We start from the raw sequence: 23,860 nt of genomic DNA on the forward strand, positions 1-23,860 counted from the left end.
ACAAGGATCCATCCCAGCCTTTGTCTAGTCAAGTCATACATTAATTATAAAATCATCTTTTCTTTATTATGTAAACGAGTCTGACTGGTCACATGGTCAGAGGCAGTGATGTCACCCCTGTTACCCCTCCCCTCTCCTCCCCCTGCTCAAGTCTGTGTGTGATGTATAGTAAAGCATTACTAGTGTCTGTGCTTTATCTGCTGACAAGCCCTCTCCTCCTAATACACCTGGAGCTGTTGTATCTCCTGTACACACAGGCTGCAGGGGGCGCCAGCACCAGGAAGCACATGGAGGAGTCATTACACCATTATACCTCACACCATTATACAGGCTGTCAGTCAAGCACTGCGGGGTGTGACTGTGCCTCCCACTCATGAATAAACTGGACAGCTTGAATATGATAATGACTCATTTGACATCTCACAGGTCATTTGCATACGGCTTTAGGACCTAATTGCTTAAGTTTACAGGCATGTAGAGGGACAATGAAGGGATAGAGGCAATGCTCTCTAATGGCAGTTTATGAAAATATATTTAGTTTAGGGGGGTTATTTTCCTGACTGTTCTTTTTAAACAACAACAAAACTGCAAGTTAGCATTTACATACATTTTTGATGATGCTTTTTTTTTAGCACCCACTTGACATGGACATACACCTTTTTCGGGTGCATAAATGTAAATCCTTTAATGAATCTCAGTTTTCTCACTTTCCCCAGATTACAATGTATAGGAGTGTTAACAGGTTCCCTTTGACTAGAAAGACTCTAGTGAACAACTGTGCATGTGCCATTAAAACCCAAAGGCTGCTGACTCCAGTGAGTTGTTAAAGATCAACAAGTGATGGTCACATAAAAAAGGATTTATTTTTGGTAAAAATTAAACTTAAAAGATTATCATTAAACCATTCAGTAATGCAGCACGTAAATTTATGGCAGCTTTTACTGTGACAGATTGCAGAAAGGAAGTTTTTTTTTACGTCAAGACAAAGCCAACTTCAAATGGTTTTATCTTCTGAAACCTGGCATCTAGAAACACAATTCTGGTGTCAAATTAATCAGGAGAATCCCCTTTAATATGATGTACATGATAGAAGATGATTGTATATGGATGCTTCACAGAGCCCGAGTTATCCACCCTTAAAGTTGTTTTTAGGTCCAAGGGTTCAGAAGACATAGGTGTTTGAAGTGTGCCCCCACCAGACAGTCAGCTGAAGTCAGAATATAGAAGGAGCTGTGGGAAAGACTTTCACTTTTCATTATTGCAGAAGTACATGCACCCTCTACATTTATCTGTAGATGGAATAAATGCTTTATTTATAATATAGGTCTGTTAAAAGTTATTACTTTATAAAAAAAAAAAAAAAAAAACACTAATTGGAAACATGACCCAAAAAAACCAACTTATTTTTATTTTTCACATTTGTAGTCAATTATTGGCAAATTTTAAATATGCAATTATTAAAACTATTGTATCAAAGATAAAGTCTAACATGTCTTGAAAAAAATAAAATAAAGAAAAATGTTATGATGCTTTTCCAGAGATATCGTCACTTAACAAAAACACCAAAACCCCCCCACATATTTGGTATTGCCGCGACCATAACAATATGTACAATAACTCAGAAACAGTTATGTGCTCCAAAATAGTACCATTGAAAAGGACAACTCAACATGCAAAAAAATAGGCCCTAAACCAGCTTTGTCAACCAAAAATTTAAGTTGCGTCTCCGAAAAGATGGCGATACGAAAATAAATGAGATTCTCTGTATTTTTTTTTTTTAATATATATTTTTACAATTTTACTGAAAAAAAAAACAAAAAAAACCCATTATATAAATGCGGTATCACCATAATCGTAATGATCCATAGAATAAAGATAATATGTTATTTTTATAGTACGGCCACAAAAAATACAAGAAGAAACCAAAATTTACGATTTTTTTTCCCTACATACATTTAAGAGTTAATAAAATATCATCAATGAGCTAATGACCCACTAAAATAAAAGTATTTGTAAAGTGCATCTAATGTCGCAAAAAAAAAAAAAAAGACCTTATATGTCCAAATTTCCCCAAAAATTAAAGATTGTATAGCCAATAAGAAGGGTCAACGCATAATCTGCTCTGTATGGCGCAGCTTCCCTGGCGTGTGCCCATACAGCAGTTTACCAACACATAAGTTCTATTGTTACACTGAGGAGAAATTGAGTATCAAACTTTGTATTTTAACGACAGAGAATTTTTTGAAAAAATACATTAATTTAGCTAAAAAAAAATTTTAATTTCAAAATTGCACCCGATTTTGTTTTATTCCCTGTAAAACAATTAAAGGGTTAACAAACTTCATGAAAGTTGTTTTACAAAAGTTAAGGGGTGTAGTTTTAATAATGGGGTAATTTATGGGGTTTTACTTTTATTTAGGACTCTTAAAGTGACTTGAAATCTGAGCAGGTCCCACAAAAGCATGATTTTGTGTTTTTTTAATGAAAATGTGAGAACTGGCACCTAAAGTTCAAAGCCCCATAACATCTTACAAAAATTAGAGACTTCATTAAAAAAAAAAAAAAACACATGTTCGTTAGCAACTATGTATGGAAAAAGTAAAACAGACTTTTTCCAAATTTTCACCAAATATAGTTTTTTTTCCATAAATAAAATGAAAAACATACCAACAAAATTTTTTAACTAACTTGAAGTACTAAGGGTCACGAGAAAACTATTTTAAAACCACTTTGATATGTTAAAGCATTCCGAAGTTATAACCACTTATAGTGGCACAGGGTAGATTTGAAAAAAATTGGACTGTGTCAGGAAAAGTGGCTTTGGCGTTAAGCCATAAAGTGAATGTTACAACCTTTCAAACCCTCAGGACCAGGCTCTCACTTTCTTTTTTTGCAGTTCAGTTTTTCATTTCCCACCTTACTAAATCCAAAACTTTATTATGTTTCCATTTGGTTGACAAACACAAAAAAAACAAAACAAAACAATAGCGAGATTTTCTTGCAGGCTTAGTTTTTATGGCGTTCAAATTGCACATTCCTTTATTCTTTGGCTCAGTGGATTCAAATATGAGCAAAGGTTTTCAAGAATATGGTTATAGGAACTTTACATTTTGATTGCATTTTATTAAACATTTTTATAGGTGGCAAAATGGTGAAATAAATGGTAGTTTTATATTAAAAGGACATCTACCACCAGGATGAAAGACTGTATACAGGCTTCATTAACAGCCACGGTGTCTGGAGCCCTTCTGGCTCATTTGCATACAGTCCTTCATCCTGGTGGTAGATGTCCTTCAAGTCTGGCTGCAGCTGTACCGACCAACACTCCTGGCGCAGATGTGGCTGTCAGCAGCCGTAGCAGGGCAAGTACATATTTTCTATTTTTTTTCTTACACCTACTCCAGCTTCATAATGATTTTTACTAAATTGTCATATGTGGCAATGTAAAACAAACAATGTCCTGTATCTGCCCTGTAGCAGAGTCAAATGTACACTGCCCACAGTTCCCATGAATTCTCAGTGTACATATATTTATAGCGGGAACGGCCTGGGAGCTTTTATCACATGTAGGAGCATGTTGTGTGAGCACTAAGGGTTAACAGCTTTTCTTCTGTGTAAAAAAATGGATAACAGTAGGTGATAGAGGGTTCTACAGAAGAGTCTATGACACAGCATAAGGTGCAGGGAAAGATCTGCAGAATCACATTCTGGAATGTAGGGACTGATAAGTAAGAGGGGAGAACTTGTAACTCGATAGGAACAATAGAAAACACCGAGTTCGTGTATTGCATGGAAATCTGTTCCTCTCCATTCTGCCTGGGTTATGTTTTGAAACGCCCAAACGAAATGTGTGAATGCAGCCTGACCGAGCTGACAGCTATAAAACAGGTTAACCTGAATCTTGTAGCTCACATCTTAACAAACAACCTTTATTGGTGAAGTGCACACATTCCATTCCACTTTGCCGAAATACAAAGATCTTAATTTTAATTTAAAGGGGCATTTTGCCAATTTGAAGGCAAAGTTGAGTGATCAGCCACCCAGGTTCAACCTCCGACGCCTGCCTCTAAACCTTTACTGATTGTTCCCTTCTCCTAATTTAGGACAAAAGAGGGTGTACTGACATTGTGGCCAGGTCCACGAACATAATGCTAATTAGAATTTAATTAGAAATAAAAAATCCTCTGCATTCATGCTTTTTTTTCAGGAATAGCATACGTATGCCGGCGGCACACATAGCGTTTTGAATCAGTTTTTGGGCCGTTTTTAAGAAGTCCGTTAAAAATCGCCTTTTTTAAAGCACATCAGCTTTTGACCAGTTTTACCAATTATCTTAATTAAAACGTTTTTAATGGACTGCTTAAGAACGGCCCAAAACGCCTTATGATGCAGAACATTTCACAAATAAAGCCTTACATTTAATTTACAGGTGACTGCAGAGCTGAAAGTTTACCTAGTACAGGCGGTCCCCTACTTAAGGACACCTGACTTACAGACAATCCATAGTTACAGACAGACCTCTGGTGAAGCTTTCTGAATGCTTTACTATAGACCCAGGCTGCAATGATCGGCTGTGAGGTGTCTGTAATGAAGCTTTATTGATAATCCTTGCTCCCAATACATCAAAAAATGTTTAAACTCCAATTGTCACTGGGGCCAATTTTTTTTTTGTCTGGATCTACCATTATAAAATATGCAGTTTCAACCTACATACAAATTCAACTTAAGAACAAACCCTATCTTGTACTGCCTGTACTAAATTTTCCTGTACCAAATAAACAAACAAAACGTATGAATTTCAAGAGGTCTCCGATGAATCCTAGGTGAGCTAACAAACAGGAGTGAAGATAAAATGTAAAGTGCAGTATAATAGCAGTTATACTTTTATAGATCGATAATTTCATACAAGCACAGTATATGCTGCGATGAAACTATAATCACAAAACAGAAGGACAAAGCTTTCTCACATATGAAAAGGAGAATTTAAATTTACATACTTTTTAACTTTGGGATATTTCATCTCAGATATCACATTTGTTGCATCTTTTTGTCTCTCCTTTAAATGCTGAGGCCACATATTATCCACCCAATCTACGGCATCCACCTATAGAAAAATTTAATGCAAAAGTCAACATAACAGTTCATGAGATCATGAATCTAGAGTGCTTTTAAAAGGAAAAAAAAAAAAAACTATTCTATACAATCTACTTCAAGATGTATTATAAATGCTGCTAACAGGACATAATACACAGCTCTAAGGGTAACAACACATGATGCAGAATGGCTGCAGGATTTACAGACGTCAGCAGCGGCGCGTCATACTAGGTGCCGCACGGGAGAGAACAGTTGCGGCGCCCAACGCGATGTTAAAGAAGACAGAAGACGGCGCAGAAGCAAGAAGAGGAGCCGGGAAGCCAGAAGAGGAGCCGCGATGACATCAGGGGAGCAGCGCTGCGCATCGGGGCCACCGGAGGGTGAGTAAATAAGTTTATTTTTTTTATACTGGGCTGACTGTATACTACTGGGGGGCAGTGCTGTATACTACTGGGGGGCAGGCTGTATACTACTGGGGGGCAGGCTGTATACTACTGGGGGGCAGGCTGTATACTACTGGGGGGCAGGCTGTATACTACTGGGGGCAAGCTGTATATTATAGGGGGCTGGCTGTATATTATAGGGGGCTGGCTGGTTATATACTTGGCTGGGTCTGTGACCAATGCATTTCCCACCCTCGGCTTATACTCGAGTCAATAGGTTTTCCCAGTTTTTGGTGGTAAAATTAGGGGTCTCGGCTTATACTCGAGTATATACGGTAATCCCGCAACCGTTCTGCAAGCTGCTGCCATGTCTTTTCTGATGGAAAGGCTTGCAGCTAGATCTACAACAATTTGTGACATATCACTAATTTGCTACCAATAAAAAGGTCATAAAAAGGAGTCTCCACTGCAGGGTTGGACCGATACCATTACTTAGAGTGTGATACGATACCTAGAGAAGTATCACGATACTCGATACTTTTATGAAAATAAATAAGGATTATCTGAATTTAATGTTAAAAGGTGCAGTTTAGAAACACAATGCAAACATCTGAGGACAGGGCTCAACCCAATGAAACGCATGTGATCAATAACGATCAGTCAGGGTTTTGCAAGGAGAACTTTTGCTTTTTATAATAACAGTTTATAATATGTATTGTGACGTTGTCCTGGTAATGTGCGCACTAGCATTGAGCATTGACTTGCCTCTTGCCGTTTGCTGCAAAGCCACAGGGGAAAAAGATCCTGGAGCCGCGGGGAGAACAGGAGTGCCAGAGGTGAGTATAGAGGGTTTTTATGGTTGGCTGGCTACATACCACAGGGGGCGGGCTGTGACCAACGCATTTCCCACCCTTCGCTTATACTTGAGTCATTAGGTTTTCCCAGTTTTGGTGGTAAAATTAGGGGCTGCGGCTTATACTCGAGTATATACGTTATATGGGTTGGGGTTAGATGTGGGCTATTTGCTGTACAAACAATTTTTTTTCAGGGACCATGGTTCCGATCCTTGAAAAAATTTTTAGTGTACAGCCAGTCCCCAAATACAAAAAGGTTGGTTAAGCATGTTTCACAGTGTAAGGCCTCACACACAAGAATGTATGAAATTTGCCATATACAGGCAGTCCCCGGGTTACGTACAAGATAGGTTCTGTACGTTTGTTCTTAAATTGAATTTGTAACTCCAGACAAATTTTTTTTTGGTCTCTGTGACAGTTGGATTTTTAAAAACGTTGGATTGTCATAAGAACCAGGATTAACAATAAACCTTAACTACAGACATAACTGTTATAGCTGTTTATTGTAGCTTTGGACTAAAGTACAGTAAATTACCAACATCTAGAGGTCCGTTTGTAACTAGGGGTCGTCTGTAAGTCGGTGTTCTTAAGTAGGGGACCGCCTGTATACATATAGCATATCCAATTTTGCATGCATTTCCATTCCGTACGCCCCACAGGTCCCCGTAAGTCTACGGGAACGTATAAAATACAGGTTGCATATGTGTGGCATATGGCAGTGCAGCCTAGGATGCCATACATATGTGCAGTATCCAGGAAGAGGTGCATTTTGTCAGCCAGCCAATAGTCAGCCATCCATCATTTGCCGGCCCACTGTATTTTAGACAGATACGGTGCCATACTTGCTTATCCGGGTGTAAAACGTATTTAAAGCCAAAATACAGGATAAAACAAACATACGGTCAAGTGCATGACGGTTAATTCTAGGAAATTTTCCTGTTGATAACTAGTAAGCCCATAGTCTACTGGATAGAGGTGCTGCATCTCTATGGCAGGTAAAGAATGCAGGTTGAGAGTTCAAATCCTGTCTGGGAAATTAAATGATTTCATATTATTCAATTAAATATTTTAAGACTCTGTGTCAAGGGAAGCCCTGGGAGTTGCAGAAACAAAATAGATAGAGAGTTCATTATATTTCCCTGACGACGTTCTCCTTGTCTTGCTGCTGGCCAATCACATCTATACAAAGAATTCCCTGCAGACAGATACTAGGAGTCTGTAGAACAGCACAAGTCATTCAGAACCAAAATGACAGAAATCCAGTATTGAACCATAAGTTTGAAAGTATCAAAGTTTCATTACATCGTACAACCCTATTAGGTCATTCTATTTCCTTTAACAATCAAGGTTTATTGTATAACAATTTTTTCCTATTTATTCTAAAAAATAAAATCAGATGTTAAACTGATACATGCTGTAATTTGCATATAAAAAGGTCAAGATTATAGCAGATTGTTCCACTGATAGCTTTCCATCCTGTTGGATTACTTTGGACCAATATTTGCCTAAAACTTATATTGGGATGTAATCACCATACCACAGATGGCCGCTTGACTACTTTTTCTAGCTTGGTGTGGCTGAACTCCAGGCTGATCACATTGTATAGTTTTTCCCTTTCAGTTTCTGGTGTTTCGTAGTATCGGACAAACTGTGACATACTCATGTCTGTGGCCTTTTGTGTGTTCACATCCATCACATCCACCATGCGTCGGCTTCCTAGAGAAGAAGTTTCAATCCAAAAAAAAAGGGGAAAAAAAAAATTAAATGATTCTATTATCCAAATATATACACACATACAGTGGGTACATAGACCCCTTTAAATGTTTCATTGCAGCCAATTGGTAAATATTTTCACATCTGCTTACACTTACAGCAATGAAGACAAACGCTTCCAGAGCAGTCAAAACGCTATGCATGAATGCACCCTTACTATTTTCCACATCTCTGTTTGCTGTCATTCTATAGAAAATTTCTAAGTTTACTTCCCGTGAACAAAAATTTCTCCATTTCAATAGATTTATTTGATGAAAATAGACAACCCATTTAAAATCATTACCATGAAGATTGAGGCTAGTACTTCTGTATGCTGTATGTGGGGGATGTGAAGGGTGCTACGGCTGGGTAGGGTGTTGCAAGGTGTTGCTGCAGCAAGCAAATTTTCATATGTGACAATTCGCCACAATTCGTGTTTAGGCTGGTGCCTCATGATGTATCGTGCTTCCCCAGAGTAGCGGCAGGGTTATCCTACATATGATAAATAACCCCCTTTGTCTTCACTTTAGGCTACAGATTCACAGTAACTCTTGCAGCACAACACATTACACTAAGAGAGCAGTATCACACACCAAGTAAAATCAAAAGAGTCTCTGTTGATTATACCCAAAATCAATAGAACCTCAACAAATTTCATGTTTCGCGTTTTTTTTTTTTTTTTTAAATCTCACATGAAAAAAACTGATAGATTCACAGTGCTGCATCTTGGCGCAAGCATTAGAAGGACACCTGGCCTTTTTGAGCCTCTTCCATGAAACTCCATGCTGAACACTCCCAACGCACACAGGACATAAAGCGGGCAGGGCACCAGGTAAACTTCAATATAAGGCTACATTCACACATGTATGGGGGACGTATATACGGCTGATATACGTCCCCCATACACATCTATGGGCTCACGGCACCATACGGGAGCGGTACGGTGCTGCACACGTGCGGCACTGTACCGCTCCGTAGCGAGATAGGACATGTCCTACCTTTCTACGTGATACGGCACTGTGCTCTGTATATGCCTATGGAGAGGGGCGGGGGTGAGCTGCGCTCATCCCCTGCTCCTCTCCGCAGATGTATACCCGCCGTACTACAATACAGCGGGCATACATCACCTGAATGTAGCCTGAGTTATTGTTTTCACCACTAATGCCTGAAATTTTATAGCCATAAGCTATATATTGTCTGTGGGGACATGAAAGCTAAAAAAGGCTGCTTTTAACAGGTTCCCTTTAACCCCTTAACACCTGGTCCTTTTTTGTTTTTTTCATTGCCATTTTTCACTCCCCACCTTCAAAAATCTATGGCAGTATATAGCGCTTTTCCTCCTCATTCATTACATTGAGCAAATCGCACATTGTAATGAATGGGTTAAAACAAGAGCCTTGGGTCTTCGGAAGACCCGAGGCTGTCGTGGCAACCGATCGCTGCCCCCCGATGATGTCACGGGGAGCAACGATCTTCACCAAGATGGACGGGACAACACCTGATTAAAAGTGTTACCATTAAGTGTTTGCTGCAATATGCAGCAAGGACTTACCAGCTATGGAGAGGGCTCAGCCAGCGAGTACGTAATAGTATGGCATTATTCCCATTATCACCATGTTTGCGTGTACTATACTAGTAGAGAACAGTTGCAGAATGCAACATTGTGAGGGAAGTTTCATTTTTAATGTGTATCTTGTTCTGCTAATCTCTAGCTGGAAAACATTTTTTATCACTGTGATCCAGAAGACTGTTGGTTCCTACTTTAGGTTGGTTTAAACTGTGCGCCAGAATTTACATTTTTTAATTTTTTAGGTAAATACATTCATCAACAGTGGCCAAGCAGCTTTGATTGCTATACATTAAATAGCTTTTCATTTTGACAGTTTCATTATATAGATTCTGCCCCCCATAATTTTAATGCATTTATACCCAAATATGACCGATACCAATCTAAAACATTTGTCCAATTATCTACATAATAAAACAAATAAAAAAGGATTCCGCTATTACAGAAGGGTTATGAGCAGTTACAGAAAGTCTTGTGGCATATAAGAAGGGGGGGGGGCAATGTAGTCAGCATTACATGTAACATAACATAAGCTTGATTATGAATTAATTACAGTATTTTTCGGACTATAAGGCGCACCATCAATAAATGCCTGCTAAAATGTCTAGGTTCATATATAAGGCGCACCGCATTATAAGGCGCACATGATTATAAGGATAAATTACCAGCAGGTGGCAGACCTGTGCACAGTTCAAGGCAGCTGTTGTCTGTAAGTCAGTTCATATATAAGGCGCACTGGACTATAAGGCGCACCTTTGATTTCTGAGAAATTCAATGGATTTTTTGTGCGCCTTATAGTCCGAAAAATACGGTAAATATATTATTATATAATTATAGTAATTATATACCACATAGCAAGTACCAGAAGCAGCGGGTGTCATCTGTATATTAGAAATTGGGCATCAAAGTTTGTGGAGCGTTTTGTTATTTTAATCAAGAATGTGTATATTTTTGGAAAATGTATTAATTAACCCCAAAACATTAAAATTTCACCTGATTTTGTTTTAACCCCTGTGAAACAATTAAAGGTTTAACAAACTTCATAAAAGTTGTTTTACATATGTTAAAGGGTGTAGTTTCTATAATGGGTTAATTTATGGAGTTTTACTATTATTTGGGCTTCACATAGTGACTTGAAAGCTGAGCAGGTCCCTCAATAGTAAGATTTAGCATTTTTTAAGAAAATGTAATAAATTGCACCTAAAGTTCTAAGCCTACAAAAATGAGAGGACTCAGTTATTTTGGTGTTAGGACAATGTGTCATAAACAAATTTCGAAAATCAAGCATTAAAATTTTCACTACAAGTCATAACCACTTATAGCTACACATGTCAGAATGGGCTGCATCAGGAAGGTGCAAAATGGCCCAGCCTTTTAAAAGTAATCACTTACCCACCAGTAGTTTTACATCTCTGACAGTGAAATCTTTTCCAGGCATTCTGCGAGAAAAAAAATAAAAATAAAAAATAAGGTGGAGCATCTGTATTCATTTTTTTTGTTTTAATTTACTTATTTTACTAATTTACACCAAAAAACTGTGAAAACTTATTGACTCGAGTATAAGCCAAGGGTGGGAAATGCATTTGTCACAGCCTCCGGCCAGTATATAGCCGGCCTTTCACCAGCTCCAGTTTGCCCAGTTCATAAAAAAAGAAAGTCAAAACTCACCTTTTGGATGCCCACCAATGGTCTTCTCCGTGATCCGCCCGGCAGGTCCATGTCGCAGTCCGGCGCACAAGCTGTGACATCAGCCGGAACACGCAATATTAGAGCAGTGGCACAGTCATAATATTGTGTGTTCCGGCTGCTGGCACACACTGTGATGTCAGCAGCGACTGACGTCATAGCTTGTGCGCCGAACTGTGACATGGGGTCAAAGGTAGTTTTGACTTTCGTTTTTTTTTTTTTTTACTTCAATATAAGCAGAGGATTTTCTGCCCATTTTTTGTGCTAGAAAATCCAGCTTATACGGTAACTAAACTAACCTACTCAAAACTGACTAAAAATTAAATACTCTTTAAAGGAAATTGCTATCAAAACCCACCCATCATGCTAAATGATGGAGACTTACTAACAGATCCAGGCACCGTAACTGTGGTAATCTTATATTTGTTATACATGGCCTCCTTCCTTCTAAAATCAACTTTTAAAATTATGCCAATGAGCCTGAGGGGCTCTGGTGGGCGTTTCCAAAGCCCCTGGCCACTGTTCTATCACCATGTGTTTACACAGGGTGACACTAATTGTATCACGATATAGATCTTCCAAATGCCCCAAGCTGGCTAATCTTGTTAATCTGAATAAGAATGCCATAACATAGGTATAAATAAACAAATAATGAAGGGACAGTGTAAAATAAGAACTTTATTCAGGAACGTTTGTGTGTTTTAGATGTTACACGATACTTTTTGGACAAGTTTTGGGTGGTGTTATAATGTAGCCACATTAGGCAAAGATGAAATGTTCACCCCCTCACTCCATTACAAAATAAAAAACAAACAATCACTCAATACAGGACAGAGAGCAAGTCTGCTCTTTCATTGTTCTGGATAGGAAAAGGTTAATAATATTAAGTTCATGTTATCCCTTTCAAAAAATTAGCTACAGATAAAGTCAATATTTATTTTATCCGTGTGCACCCTCCTCCTTCTGCCAGCTAAGCTGTTGGGATAGGTGCAAACTATAACTTTGTAGTTGCCAGGGATCCAAAATTATAGCCCAATCTTTCAATTTTGAAAGTGGAGAATCTCATCTTTCGCATGTATCTAGGATTGTTTTTCTAGATGCCAGGGAAAATTAAATATTAACTGTTAAAATGACAGTGAGATTTTGTGGCGCACTCACCACATGTTCTGCTCTCCTACCTATTTATTAGCTGTCGGCACCAGCAGATAATGACTTTTTCCGCCTGCTCTGATTCTTCTCCGAAAAGCGGCGTGGCTTTGGCGGAGTGGAAACTCAGACACAATAATGTGTGTCACGGCCATTTTTGGGCGCTGTAAACTGGCGGAAAGTAGACCAAAAGAAATTTGGTCTACCAGGGACACATTTGGTCTGCCTGTTGGACACATTTCTGGTGCTAGAGACAGATTTTGGTCCCAGGGACAGAAAAAGGTCTCTGCACCAGAAATGTATCTGCACAGCTCCACAATATTAAATGTGTATCTTCTTTCCGAGAGTAGGTTGGTAACAAAGCCAATGCAGACACCGACACTTTAAGTAAACGTCCCCCATTGTGTTCTGATGTATGCGTAGTGTCTTTGGAGCTTGCACATACACTCACCGGCCACTTTATTAGGTACACCATGCTAGTAACGGGTTGGACCCCCTTTTGCCTTCAGAACTGCCTCAATTCTTCGTGGCATAGATTCAACAAGGTGCTGGAAGCATTCCTCAGAGATTTTGGTCCATATTGACATGATGGCATCACACAGTTGCCGCAGATTTGTCGGCTGCACATCCATGATGCGAATCTCCCGTTCCACCACATCCCAAAGATGCTCTATTGGATTGAGATCTGGCGACTGTGGAGGCCATTTGAGTACAGTGAACTCATTGTCATGTTCAAGAAACCAGTCTGAGATGATTCCAGCTTTATGACATGGCGCATTATCCTGCTGAAAGTAGCCATCAGATGTTGGGTACATTGTGGTCATAAAGGGATGGACATGGTCAGCAACAATACTCAGGTAGGCTGTGGCGTTGCAACGATGCTCAATTGGTACCAAGGGGCCCAAAGAGTGCCAAGAAAATATTCCCCACACCATGACACCACCACCACCTGCTTTCATGTTGTTGACCCTACCATCCGAATGTCGCAGCAGAAATCGAGACTCATCAGACCAGGCAACGTTTTTCCAATCTTCTACTGTCCAATTTCGATGAGCTTGTGCAAATTGTAGCCTTAGTTTCCTGTTCTTAGCTGAAAGGAGTGGCACCCGGTGTGGTCTTCTGCTGCTGTAGCCCATCTGCCTCCAAGTTCGACGTACTGTGCGTTCAGAGATGCTCTTCTGCCTACGTTGGTTGTAACGGGTGGCGATTTGAGTCACTGTTGCCTTTCTATCAGCTCGAACCAGTCTGCTCATTCTCCTCTGACCTCTGCCATCAACAAGGCATTTCCGCCCACAGAACTGCCGCTCACTGGATGTTTTTTCTTTTTCAGACCATTCTCTGTAAACCCTAGAGATGGTTGTGCGTGAAAATCCCAGTAGATCAGCAGTTTCTGAAATACTCAGACCAGCCCTTCTGGCACCAACAACCATGCCACGTTCAAAGGCACTCATATCACCTTACTTCCCCATACTGATGCTCGGTTTGAACTGCAGGAGATTGTCTTGACCATGTCTACATGCCTAAATGCACTGAGTTGCCGCCATGTGATTGGCCGATTAGAAATTAAGTGTTGACGAGCAGTTGGACTAATAAAGTGGCCAGTGAGTGTATATTCATTATGTGTTTGAGCAACAATTGCTTATTTGTAGTTTGAGATACAGATTAACCAAGAGCCTGCTACACTATTAAATAACGTGGCGCAAAGTGCACACCAGTGAGGCAAACTGGACTAAGGCAGTTTGCATTCGTTTTCATATATTTTTGCAAGGGACAATTGCATACTTTGCAATATAGTGCAGATTAAAACATAACCACCAAAGCAAACACCATTACCAAATCCCATAAAAGATTTTAGAAAAAGTATATCTTCATTTATAGCGATACTCACTTAATACCTAATCCCTCCTTTGTGCGAAAGAGAAGAGGGACTTTGAGAGCTTCTCTTTGAGCATACTTGTAAGTGAAATCTGTATAAATTAAATTTTTTCAAAATTAATCATACATAATACTCAAGTAAATCTTACTGTAAACTTCATGTAACACTGACCTACAATTTCTATAGTTATGTTCAAACTAATGTAAATAAGAATAATATTTATATAAAAGATACCAAGACATGCACCCATAAGATTAAGACTATGTTACAAGCATACACCCAAATTCTCCTGGCCAAGGTGACAAACACCACAAATGTGTGTGGTTCTGTTGTGATTTCCTTTAGGGCGCAGTAACATGGTGCAATTTGGTTACGTTTTCATTTCACTTTGAAACATTACAACAGAGGTGATTTGTCATTATTGTAAACATTAATAATGTATTATTGTAAACATTAGCATTTACAAAACAAGGTGATTTGCCTAATTACATTACTGTTAACATTTCCATTTACAAAACACAATGTAAACGTGATGTCAACGCATGCATTAACAAAACAAATAACTATATTGTTAAAATATGCGTTAACATCACATTGCGTTTGGAAACGCAAATGTTAACAGTAATGTAATTAGGCAAATCACCTCTCCTCAGCTGTTGCAATGCGTTTCAAACCACAATTAAGTGCTACCAAAACGCACTGTGTGACCGCGCCCTTATAAATGGAAACTATGTGTGCCTTACCAATAGGAGTAACTTTTTAAGGAAACTGCTTTATAATAATAATAATAAACCATTGTACCCTTTTTCTGAAAGCACCTGAACAGATATAATTGGCAAGAAGCACCCAATGTTTTGCTTTGTGTATGTGCAAAACTCCGAGCTCTCGTTACCGCTGAGCCCTTTTCCCTTGCATTGCATTTCTAAACACAATGCAAAAGCACAGCTTAAGTGCAGCCTCGAACAGTGTAGCTTGTTTTTTGCACTACACGTCCAGAGGGCCTTGTTCAATTCTGGTAGCATGGTCCTCCCTCTAGTTTCACTGAGAAACGGGACTGCAGTATTATCCCATTAACGACCAGGCCCTTTTTCGATTTTGCTTTTTCATATTTCACTCCCTACTTTAAAAAAAACCATCACTTTTTTATTTTTCCATGTAAAGAGCTCTGTGTAACAAATTGCACTTCATAGTGACGGTATTTAACCCCTTAACATGTGACGTAGTACTACATCACAAGCCGGGTGCATGAAGAGGGCTCACGGGCAGAGCCCTCTCCATAGACCCGAGGCTGCTTCGTGTTAACCCTTTCATTACAATGTGCTATCAGCATATTGTAATGAATAAGGAGGAAAATCCCCATATTGGCAGTATATGGTAGGATCGATCAGACAACCTAGGGTTAAAAGTACCTAGGGAGTCTGAAAAATACTAAAAAAAAGTTATAATAAAAAACAAACATTCAAATCACCCCCCTTTCCCTAGAACTGATATAAATAAACAGTAAAAATCATAAACACATTAGGTATCGACGTATTAGCTATCAGTTCTAGGGAAGGGGGGGGGGTAGAATTTTTGCCACCCCCTTGGGCAGTGGTGGCAAACCTATGGCACGGGTGCCAGAGGTGGCACTAAGAGCCCTTTATGTGGGCACCCAGTACAGAATTCACCAGACAGGATTCGAAGCTTCCTCCTGTAGTCCAAGACAGCCCAGGACTGCACATGGTGTGGGGGAGGGCAACATAGGAAATAATTAATGGTGGAGGGGAGCATAGAAAATAATTAATGGTGGAAGGGGGGGTATAGAAAATAATTATGAGGGGCAGTCTAGTAATTAATGGGGGACAGCATGTTCAAAAATTAATGGAGAGGGGGTCCCAGTATATTTAATAATTAATTGACCCACTTAATTAATTGGCCCAATATATAAAATAGTTCACAAGGGGGTGCAGTATATTAAATAATTAATTGAAGGGGGGGCAGTGTATTACGGATGTGGTCACATGTACCGCAATTTACCTTTAAATTTTAGTCCAGCCCTCCAACAGTCTGAGAGGGACAGTGAACAGCCCCCTATGTAAAAAGTTTGGGGACCCCTGGTGTAGACAGAGACGGATTATCGTTGGAGCTCCTGCTCTGAGTCCCCTGCTTCTTCCTCTTCAGGGGACCTTAGAGGGAAGCTGCAATCCAAATTTCTCCATTATCATTCTATTGTATTGGTGTTCTAAGGATGCCAATACAATTGAAACTTGTCATACAGCAGGTATAAATAGCATATGGGTTAAATTGTCATGTTGGCACTTTGCTAACAAATAATACATTTTGGTTGTAGTTTGGGCACTCTGTCTCTAAAAGGTTCGCCATCACTGCCCTAGGGTACTTTAACCCTAGGTTGTCTGATTGATCTTACCACAGTATGGCAGCATATGGGGATAGTCAACATCATCTATTACAATGTGAAAATCGCACATTGTAGTCGATGGTGTATAACAGCCTCGCGTCTCTGTGTGATGCAAGGCTCCCCGATGACATCACGAGAAGATATGATCTTAGCCAACATGGCGCCGCCCTCGCTAGCACCACAGCCAATGCGTGCCCTAGTAGTACATCACAAGACGTTAAGGGGTTAAGTTTATGTCACCTAAAAAAATGGCTATTTTCACTGAGAATCTGGAGGCAATTGGCAGGAATTAAAAGTTAACATTTAATTCAATCCCTTAAAAGAACATACTTGAGAGGACTGTTGCTAAAAAAGCTGCCACCTTAGTTGTGCTTCGTATGAGTAACTGTGGTGTAGTGGTGCTCAACATGCAGGGATAGAGCCTTTTATTACAGGTCTGTTAATCTGCAGATTTAGGTACTAAAGAGACTAGTTACCCCATATTCATCACTTTAGCACCAAATTGCTTAAAAATAAACGTACAACGGGTCCCAACACTGGCAATTTCATATGATCTGTGTGGCACCGTGTGGTGTAACTGCAAAGTGCAGATGGGGCTATAGATTACTTATGATACTAGATCCTCTGCTAGGCTGTTCTGCCCCTTAGTCTTCGGCTACATTCACACGGACGTATGAAAACGGCCGTATCCGTACCGTACCGTTTTTTTACGGATTACATACGGCCACATTCATTTCAATGGACAATACATCTGACCATTTATATTGCCGTTGTTAACTCCGTTCCGTACCGTATCGTATACTAGCCGTATAAAAATATAGAGCATGTCCTATTTTCTCCCGTATTTCAGTTCCGTATGCCCTAGAAGTCTATGGGGACGTATAAAATACTGGTTACATACGTGCTGCATACGGATGAAAAACGTCACGTATATACAACCCGTAAATACGGGACTGGAGAAATCATACGGTCGTGTGAATGTAGCCTTAGGGTGCTGTCACATGTACGTTTTAAACTGAATCAAAGCACACACAGGCGTGCCACAGCCCAATTACATATGCGTTTCTGTGGTATTTAGACAATACAAGACACTGGGTGCTGATTACGGATTGCATACGTTACCATAAAATTACTATGCAATTGGGCCATGGCACAGATGGAATCAAGGCGGAACGTGTGATCACACCCTTAGCGTTTAAGATATTTTGACCAGACACGTGTCATTAATGCCATAAATCAACAGGGGTCAATTATGCAACATTTTAGGATACTAAATCTCCAGCCCACATGGAGTTTGTCACAAGCAGGCTCCTAAAGATACAAAGGAGGGATCCTTAAAGGGAACCTTCCACCACAAATCTACCTATAAAGGTAGATCGGGTGGTAGGTGGATCCATGGGACATGAGGATAGCCCCGGTAGCCTCTTTTCCCCCTCCTACTCACCATCTTCGGCGCGCAGCTCCGCGCCCTCGTCCGGCGATCCTGCCGTCTGCGCATGGGCAGAAGAGCAGGCCCGCGCCTGCGCGGTCACTGCTCTGAAACAGGCGCAGGCCTGCTCTTCTGCGCATGCGCAGATGGCAGGATCGCCGGACGAGGGCTCGCAGCTACGCGGAGCTGCGCGCCGAAGATGGTGAGTAGGAGGGGAAAAGAGGCTACCGGGGCGTGGAGTAGCCGCCTCGTGTAACCTCAGATGTGGCTACTCCACGCCCCAGTAGCCGCATAAGTAAATTTGCCCTTAAAAGGGCTATCCTCACGTCCCATTGATCCACCTACCACCCAATCTACCTTTATAGGTAGATTTGTGGTGATAGGTTCCCTTTAACGCTAAGACTAAATGGACAGATCAGCCTAGCAGAGGTTCTAATATAATATATAGCCCCATCTGCACTTACACTTAAAATTACACTTAAATGCCACACTGATCATATGAAATCGCCAGTGTACGTTTATTTTTTAATAATTAGGTACCAACTTGATAAGTTGCAGATAGAAGTAAAGAGGCTAGTTATCTCATATTCAGAAGTCCAACAGACCTGTAATAAAAGCCTAGCTCTGCATGTTGAGTCCCACCACACCTGTAACTCATGTGAAGTACAACTAAGGCTTGGTTCACATCATATACTGTATACGTTCAGTGTATATATGAGCGTATATGCCGAGCTTAAACAATGACATAGAATGGAAGGACGTAGCGAGGCCTCTTGCTGAGCGATGTATGCGTACATCGAAGACAATAGACGCCTATGGGGAGTCGATGTAGCGTATTGCATACGTTCCCCCCAGCCTCACGGAGCGGATACGTCACTCTGGGAGGGGGATCCAGTGATGTCACTGTCCATGTTGGGACAGTGACATCACTAGGCAAGCACCCCATACATCGTATACAGTGGGATACATCTGTGCCATACGTTGTAAGGACCTGTACTTACAACATATTTCAAACAATGTGATGTGAACCCAGCCTAAGATGGCAGGTTTTTTTGCTTTGTTTTTATAGCAACAGCTCTCGTGTATCTTTTTTTTAATTGATTGGAATAAATGTTGCGTTTATATTCCTGAGAAATGCCTTCAGATTCTCGGTGAAAACGGCATGGCTTCTAGTTGCTTTCCCGGGTTAACCAGCGACATTGTAAATACAGTGCAGTAGTGTTACATATAAATATGCCGCAACTCAACCCAACTGTGAAGCGCGTCCGCTGTGTGGACCACGTTTTGAAACTGGAGATGCCTGCCCTGTGTGTCAGTGGTCAGACGGACAGGTGTGAATGCAGCTTACAGTTTCCCTTCAGTAGTATTTAATCTATAATGTCTTTTATATGACATTATAAAAATGTATATATTTTTATTTTAAACACTCTCTGTATGGTGTAGAAGAGCATGTTCTGTAAATAAGAGCATCCAGTGTGTGGCCCTTCCCTCATCCAGTCCTAAACCTCCCCTCACAGTAGTCCCTCCATGTATGACGCTGCGTCATTACACCTTGTGTACGACTCGTGGCGGGAAATTTGAAGCGTCCCCCGAGCAGCACACGTGCAGGCGGCGGTGTCCGGTGCCCGGGCAGCAGTCACTACCTTTGCCGTCCATGGACTGCACGTAGTCCCCGCGGTAGTTGTTGCTGCTAAGCTTTTGCTCCAGGCTGAAGCCGCGGACGCTGACCATGTCGTCCACATCAGACAGATCCTCGCTCTCCGCGTACTGGGTCCGGTCGATGGTCCGCTGTGGGGAGAACAGACATGGACGAGCTCAGAGCTGAACAACCAGTGAACACAACCATTACTGCCCGAGTCATCCTCTAGCGGGGGGATTGGTTGTTCTGCAACATCATTACATATATGAAAAGCATAACTACAGCGAGCCATGAAGAACCCACGCAGGACATTTAAACGCCATGTGTGGACATAAACACGGAAGCGGAGGCTGGATCACAGGGCACGGCTCGGGGCCTGCTGTGTCTATGAGCAGCAGCAGCAGCTGGGGACACACGGAGCTGCACGCTCACAGCACAAACCATAACAAAGCCATGCCGAGCCCACTCCAGAGCCTCAGTGCTGCCCCCAGCATCCACACAAAGGACACTACCGACACTACAACACAGGTACACACCAGTCTCCTTCCAGGCGCTTTCTTTGCCTCCATGTTAGTGATGGAGCAGGGCTATAAAGTGCTTGCAGCAGGGGGCCGGTGCTCTGCCACGCATTGTCCTGTGCCCGAACAATAAAAAGTTACTGCTCCCCGCTCCGCTCTACAAAGTACGAGGAAGCGGCGCAGGCTGCGGGGCCGCTGACGTCATGCCCTATAGGGGGCAGTACTGGCTCCGGGCGCAGCAGGGGCCACATGACTGCCAAGTTTCCTGCGGACACGCGTGGGCTGCCACTGCTGCTGACACTACGGCAGGCATTTGCTGACACTCGGAAGCCCTTTTCCTATTGATGTTTTGGCCGGTCACGGGGGCTGGGTGTGCGCAGGCGCGGTAGCAGCTCACTCCTTTATTTGTTATGACTAGTGCGTGAAGTGTGCTCCTCTGTAGTTTCCACAACAGCCATCTGAGGGGGCGGGGCCTGTGCGCAGGGTTTCCCCGCCCCTTGCTGCATGTGTTTTTGTTGTCCTAGCACAGGGCTCTTTTTGTCTCGGTGGTGGTGCGGCTTCTGGTCACTATTGTTCACAGATATTGGGGTGGATTTAGTTCTGTGCTCACGTTTGCTTATGGTGGTGAATCGGTTTTAAACAAAGTAGGGCCACAAAATAAAACTATTATTAACAGTCGCTGCACAATAGTAGTAGTCCTGCACAATAGTAACACTTTGTAGTTTACAAACAGTAGTATGGTTAGACAATGTGTAATATGGGGCTGTAAGAGAATTTTATAGGAGATAGATAAATATGAAAGATTATAAAGATTTATAGATAGATTTATTGTTGCAGAAGACAAGTTTCTTAAATATACTCAGGATAACAAAATAACACATTCTCTAATTCACTGTTATTAAAAAAAATACTGCATTTCTCAGATAAAAGTCCAACCTGTCTATCAGTCCTGCTGTACACATTTTTAGTTGCCCCTAGATACGACCCTGCAACTTTTGACTTAGCGTTGGGGACGCCATCTTGGATTTCTGTTTGACAGCCATGGACTACTACCTGCACTCTAGCCCCACCCCCCTGCAGTCCAGGACGGTGCTCACACACTGGGGCAGATGTATTATCGTATCTGCGCCATAAAAGTGCCGGGTAATGTCTGTCTTTGTGGCGCATAATGTACGCAGATCACTTACAATGGGTTTTGCGCCAGAAAGAATGGTTTCTTCCGACAATCCCAACTCGTCCCTCTTTTTTTTGGCGCAAGTAGGCATGGCCTATCTTTTCCACCTCATCCACCACATTTATGTGGAGTTTATTGGCTTTTTTTAGGCGCAATATTTGGCGCAAAACAGACCAAGAAAAAAATGGATTGAAATAAATAAAAAAGGTGCAATTCATGTATTTCGGCACACATCTCATTTGTGTCAGCATTTTTATGTCGCCCAACTGATAAGTTTTGTGTGCGCATTACTTACAGCCGTGCACTAATTTAATACATCAGTCTATGCTTTCCGTAGTCTGATCTCAGATTCCAACAGTCAAGGTTGTGAAAGTATAAGTAACCGTCCCCCCCCACCCACTGACTTCCTGCTGTAATACATAGAGTTCCTACCAGCAGCAGCGTGAGGATAGCTACAAGCTACAGACAGATAAGTTATTTATTTGGGGAGACACAACAGAGCTAGTGTGTTGTGGAATAGCAGAGATGTAGGAGAGCTGCCTGTCATTGTGTGCAATAGGCATCTCATGGAGCTTATCATCTCTGATCTGTCCCATCTCTCTTTCTATGTGTCAGATACTTTTAGGATGTTCAGAACGTAAATGAAAGTGTATATAAACCTTGTAACCACATTGTCAGCTCACAGAACTAGATGGATCATAATGGGCCTCTTAAATTTTACACGTACCATCACTGAGTGATAGGAGATAAAACAGCAATAAAACTAGTAAAATTTTGAAGTAAAGGGTTAACAATTATCTTTATTGTGTTAACATCACTAGGGGATTGAAATTTGAGTATTTTCTTTCATGGGGAAAACCCCTTTAAAATGTCAGTCTTAATCAATTCCCCTCAGTGTCTCTAATGGGCCTTGCAGTCACATGGCAGATCCAAATTATATCCATTTGTGACTAAAGTAATACCATTAAAATACCCCATTAACACCCATTAGAATATTTGTAGTGACCTGTGGAGGTGTAATGCTGGCCATATACATTGTGTAAAGTCTGTATACATTACACAGTAGCAGATGTAGAGTTGGAGAGAGTTGGGGGGGGGGGGGGGTACTAATGAATCTTCTTATAATTACTGAATAGTTGGTGCAGTGTTGACCCCAATATCTCAGGGCCCCCGTATAGCAACCCCCCTTCCCCACAGAATAATCCAGACCTTGAAGTGATAAATACATTAGATTAATTTATTATAATTCTTATAAATTCATAGTGGTCCTCTGTATGGTGTGTGTGTGTGGGGGGTCACGCTGCAGCTTCTCTTGTCATGGCTCCGCGGCTGGAAGGAAAATGTTTCGTAAGGGGAATGTGAGAGTACATGACTATGTGTCAGAGAGATGGAGGAGGGTCCCAGAAGGTGTAAGAATGCTGAAAGAGAGAAGACCCCATAAGTACACAATTGGATAGTAATATGACACAATATGTTATGTGTGACCGCTCTGATGCCACCACTCACCAGTCCAATTGCCCCGCCCCGATCATGTTATGGATGTGATACTTCATTCCTAAGCACAGAGGTGGCAGAGGTTTTCTAGTAGACAGATCCTGTGCAGAGTGAGAAGGGGATAAAAATTATTCAAGAGATGTGAGGCCCAGGGTGTGGGGTGACATATTCTGAGGCTGATAACGTTTTCATACTTTAGAGTATGGAGCTATGTAAAGTGTCATTTTTGCAGGATGAAAGGACTTTTACATTATTACCATGTGTGGGACGTTACAACCTTTTGATCAATTTTTATTTACATTTTTATGAGTTGCAAAATGACAATAAAAGTGGCATTTATGGGGTTAACCTCTGGGACTCAAAATGTAGCAAACACTCAATCTGTATGAAGAGAGTTCAGCCCGGGACAATTATAACATCCTGCTGGATAGGTTATTTTACAGAATCTGTGAACCTTTAATGCCTTATAGGAGTAGTAGTAATCTGTATAGGTTTCATTGTACAGAACCTTTAAACGGGTTTGCCCATGAAAGAGGATTCTCAATTTCAAATTTCAATCCCCTTATCATATTTAACCCCTTACTTTACAATTTTACTCAGTTTTTATTGCCGTTTTAGCTTCTATAACTCTGTGATGGTCTGTGTAAAATCCCAGGGTGTGGGTGGGGACTCTCAATGTTCAGAAGCTAAATAAAAGTGTATATAAACCTGTACCCTGATAATCTAACCACATTGTCACCACACAGCAATAGACGGATCATGAAGTGCAGGCACAGGTACAGGTTTATATACACTTTTATTTAGCTTCTGAACATTGTACTAGTATCTGGTTGCCTATAACACACACAGT

The 23,860-nt window shown here is 41.1% G+C and overlaps 1 protein-coding gene across 6 annotated transcripts in view; it reads right to left on the minus strand.

The window, feature by feature from the left end:
- The window catches only part of KDM2B (lysine demethylase 2B), a 79,062-nt gene that overhangs the window by 53,014 nt on the left and 2,188 nt on the right, over positions 1-23,860 (minus strand). For 2 of the 6 annotated variants that reach the window (XM_072143404.1, XM_072143380.1), the window contains exons 1-6: positions 20,361-20,739; positions 19,829-19,973; positions 14,371-14,449; positions 11,043-11,089; positions 7,869-8,047; positions 4,998-5,104 (exon numbers count right to left, since the gene is read on the minus strand). In XM_072143404.1, coding sequence (XP_071999505.1) covers positions 4,998-5,104; positions 7,869-8,047; positions 11,043-11,089; positions 14,371-14,449; positions 19,829-19,973; positions 20,361-20,393 — 590 coding nt within the window. In that variant the 5' untranslated portion in view covers positions 20,394-20,739. Of the gene's footprint in view, positions 1-4,997; positions 5,105-7,868; positions 8,048-11,042; positions 11,090-14,370; positions 14,450-19,828; positions 19,974-20,360; positions 20,741-23,860 lie in introns of those variants that run through there. The other 4 variants (XM_072143389.1, XM_072143395.1, XM_072143412.1 and 1 more) reach the window with 4 other exon arrangements.

This window comes from Engystomops pustulosus, chromosome 1 (assembly GCF_040894005.1).
Source record: "Engystomops pustulosus chromosome 1, aEngPut4.maternal, whole genome shotgun sequence".
In the NCBI taxonomy this organism is placed as follows: domain Eukaryota; kingdom Metazoa; phylum Chordata; class Amphibia; order Anura; family Leptodactylidae; genus Engystomops; species Engystomops pustulosus.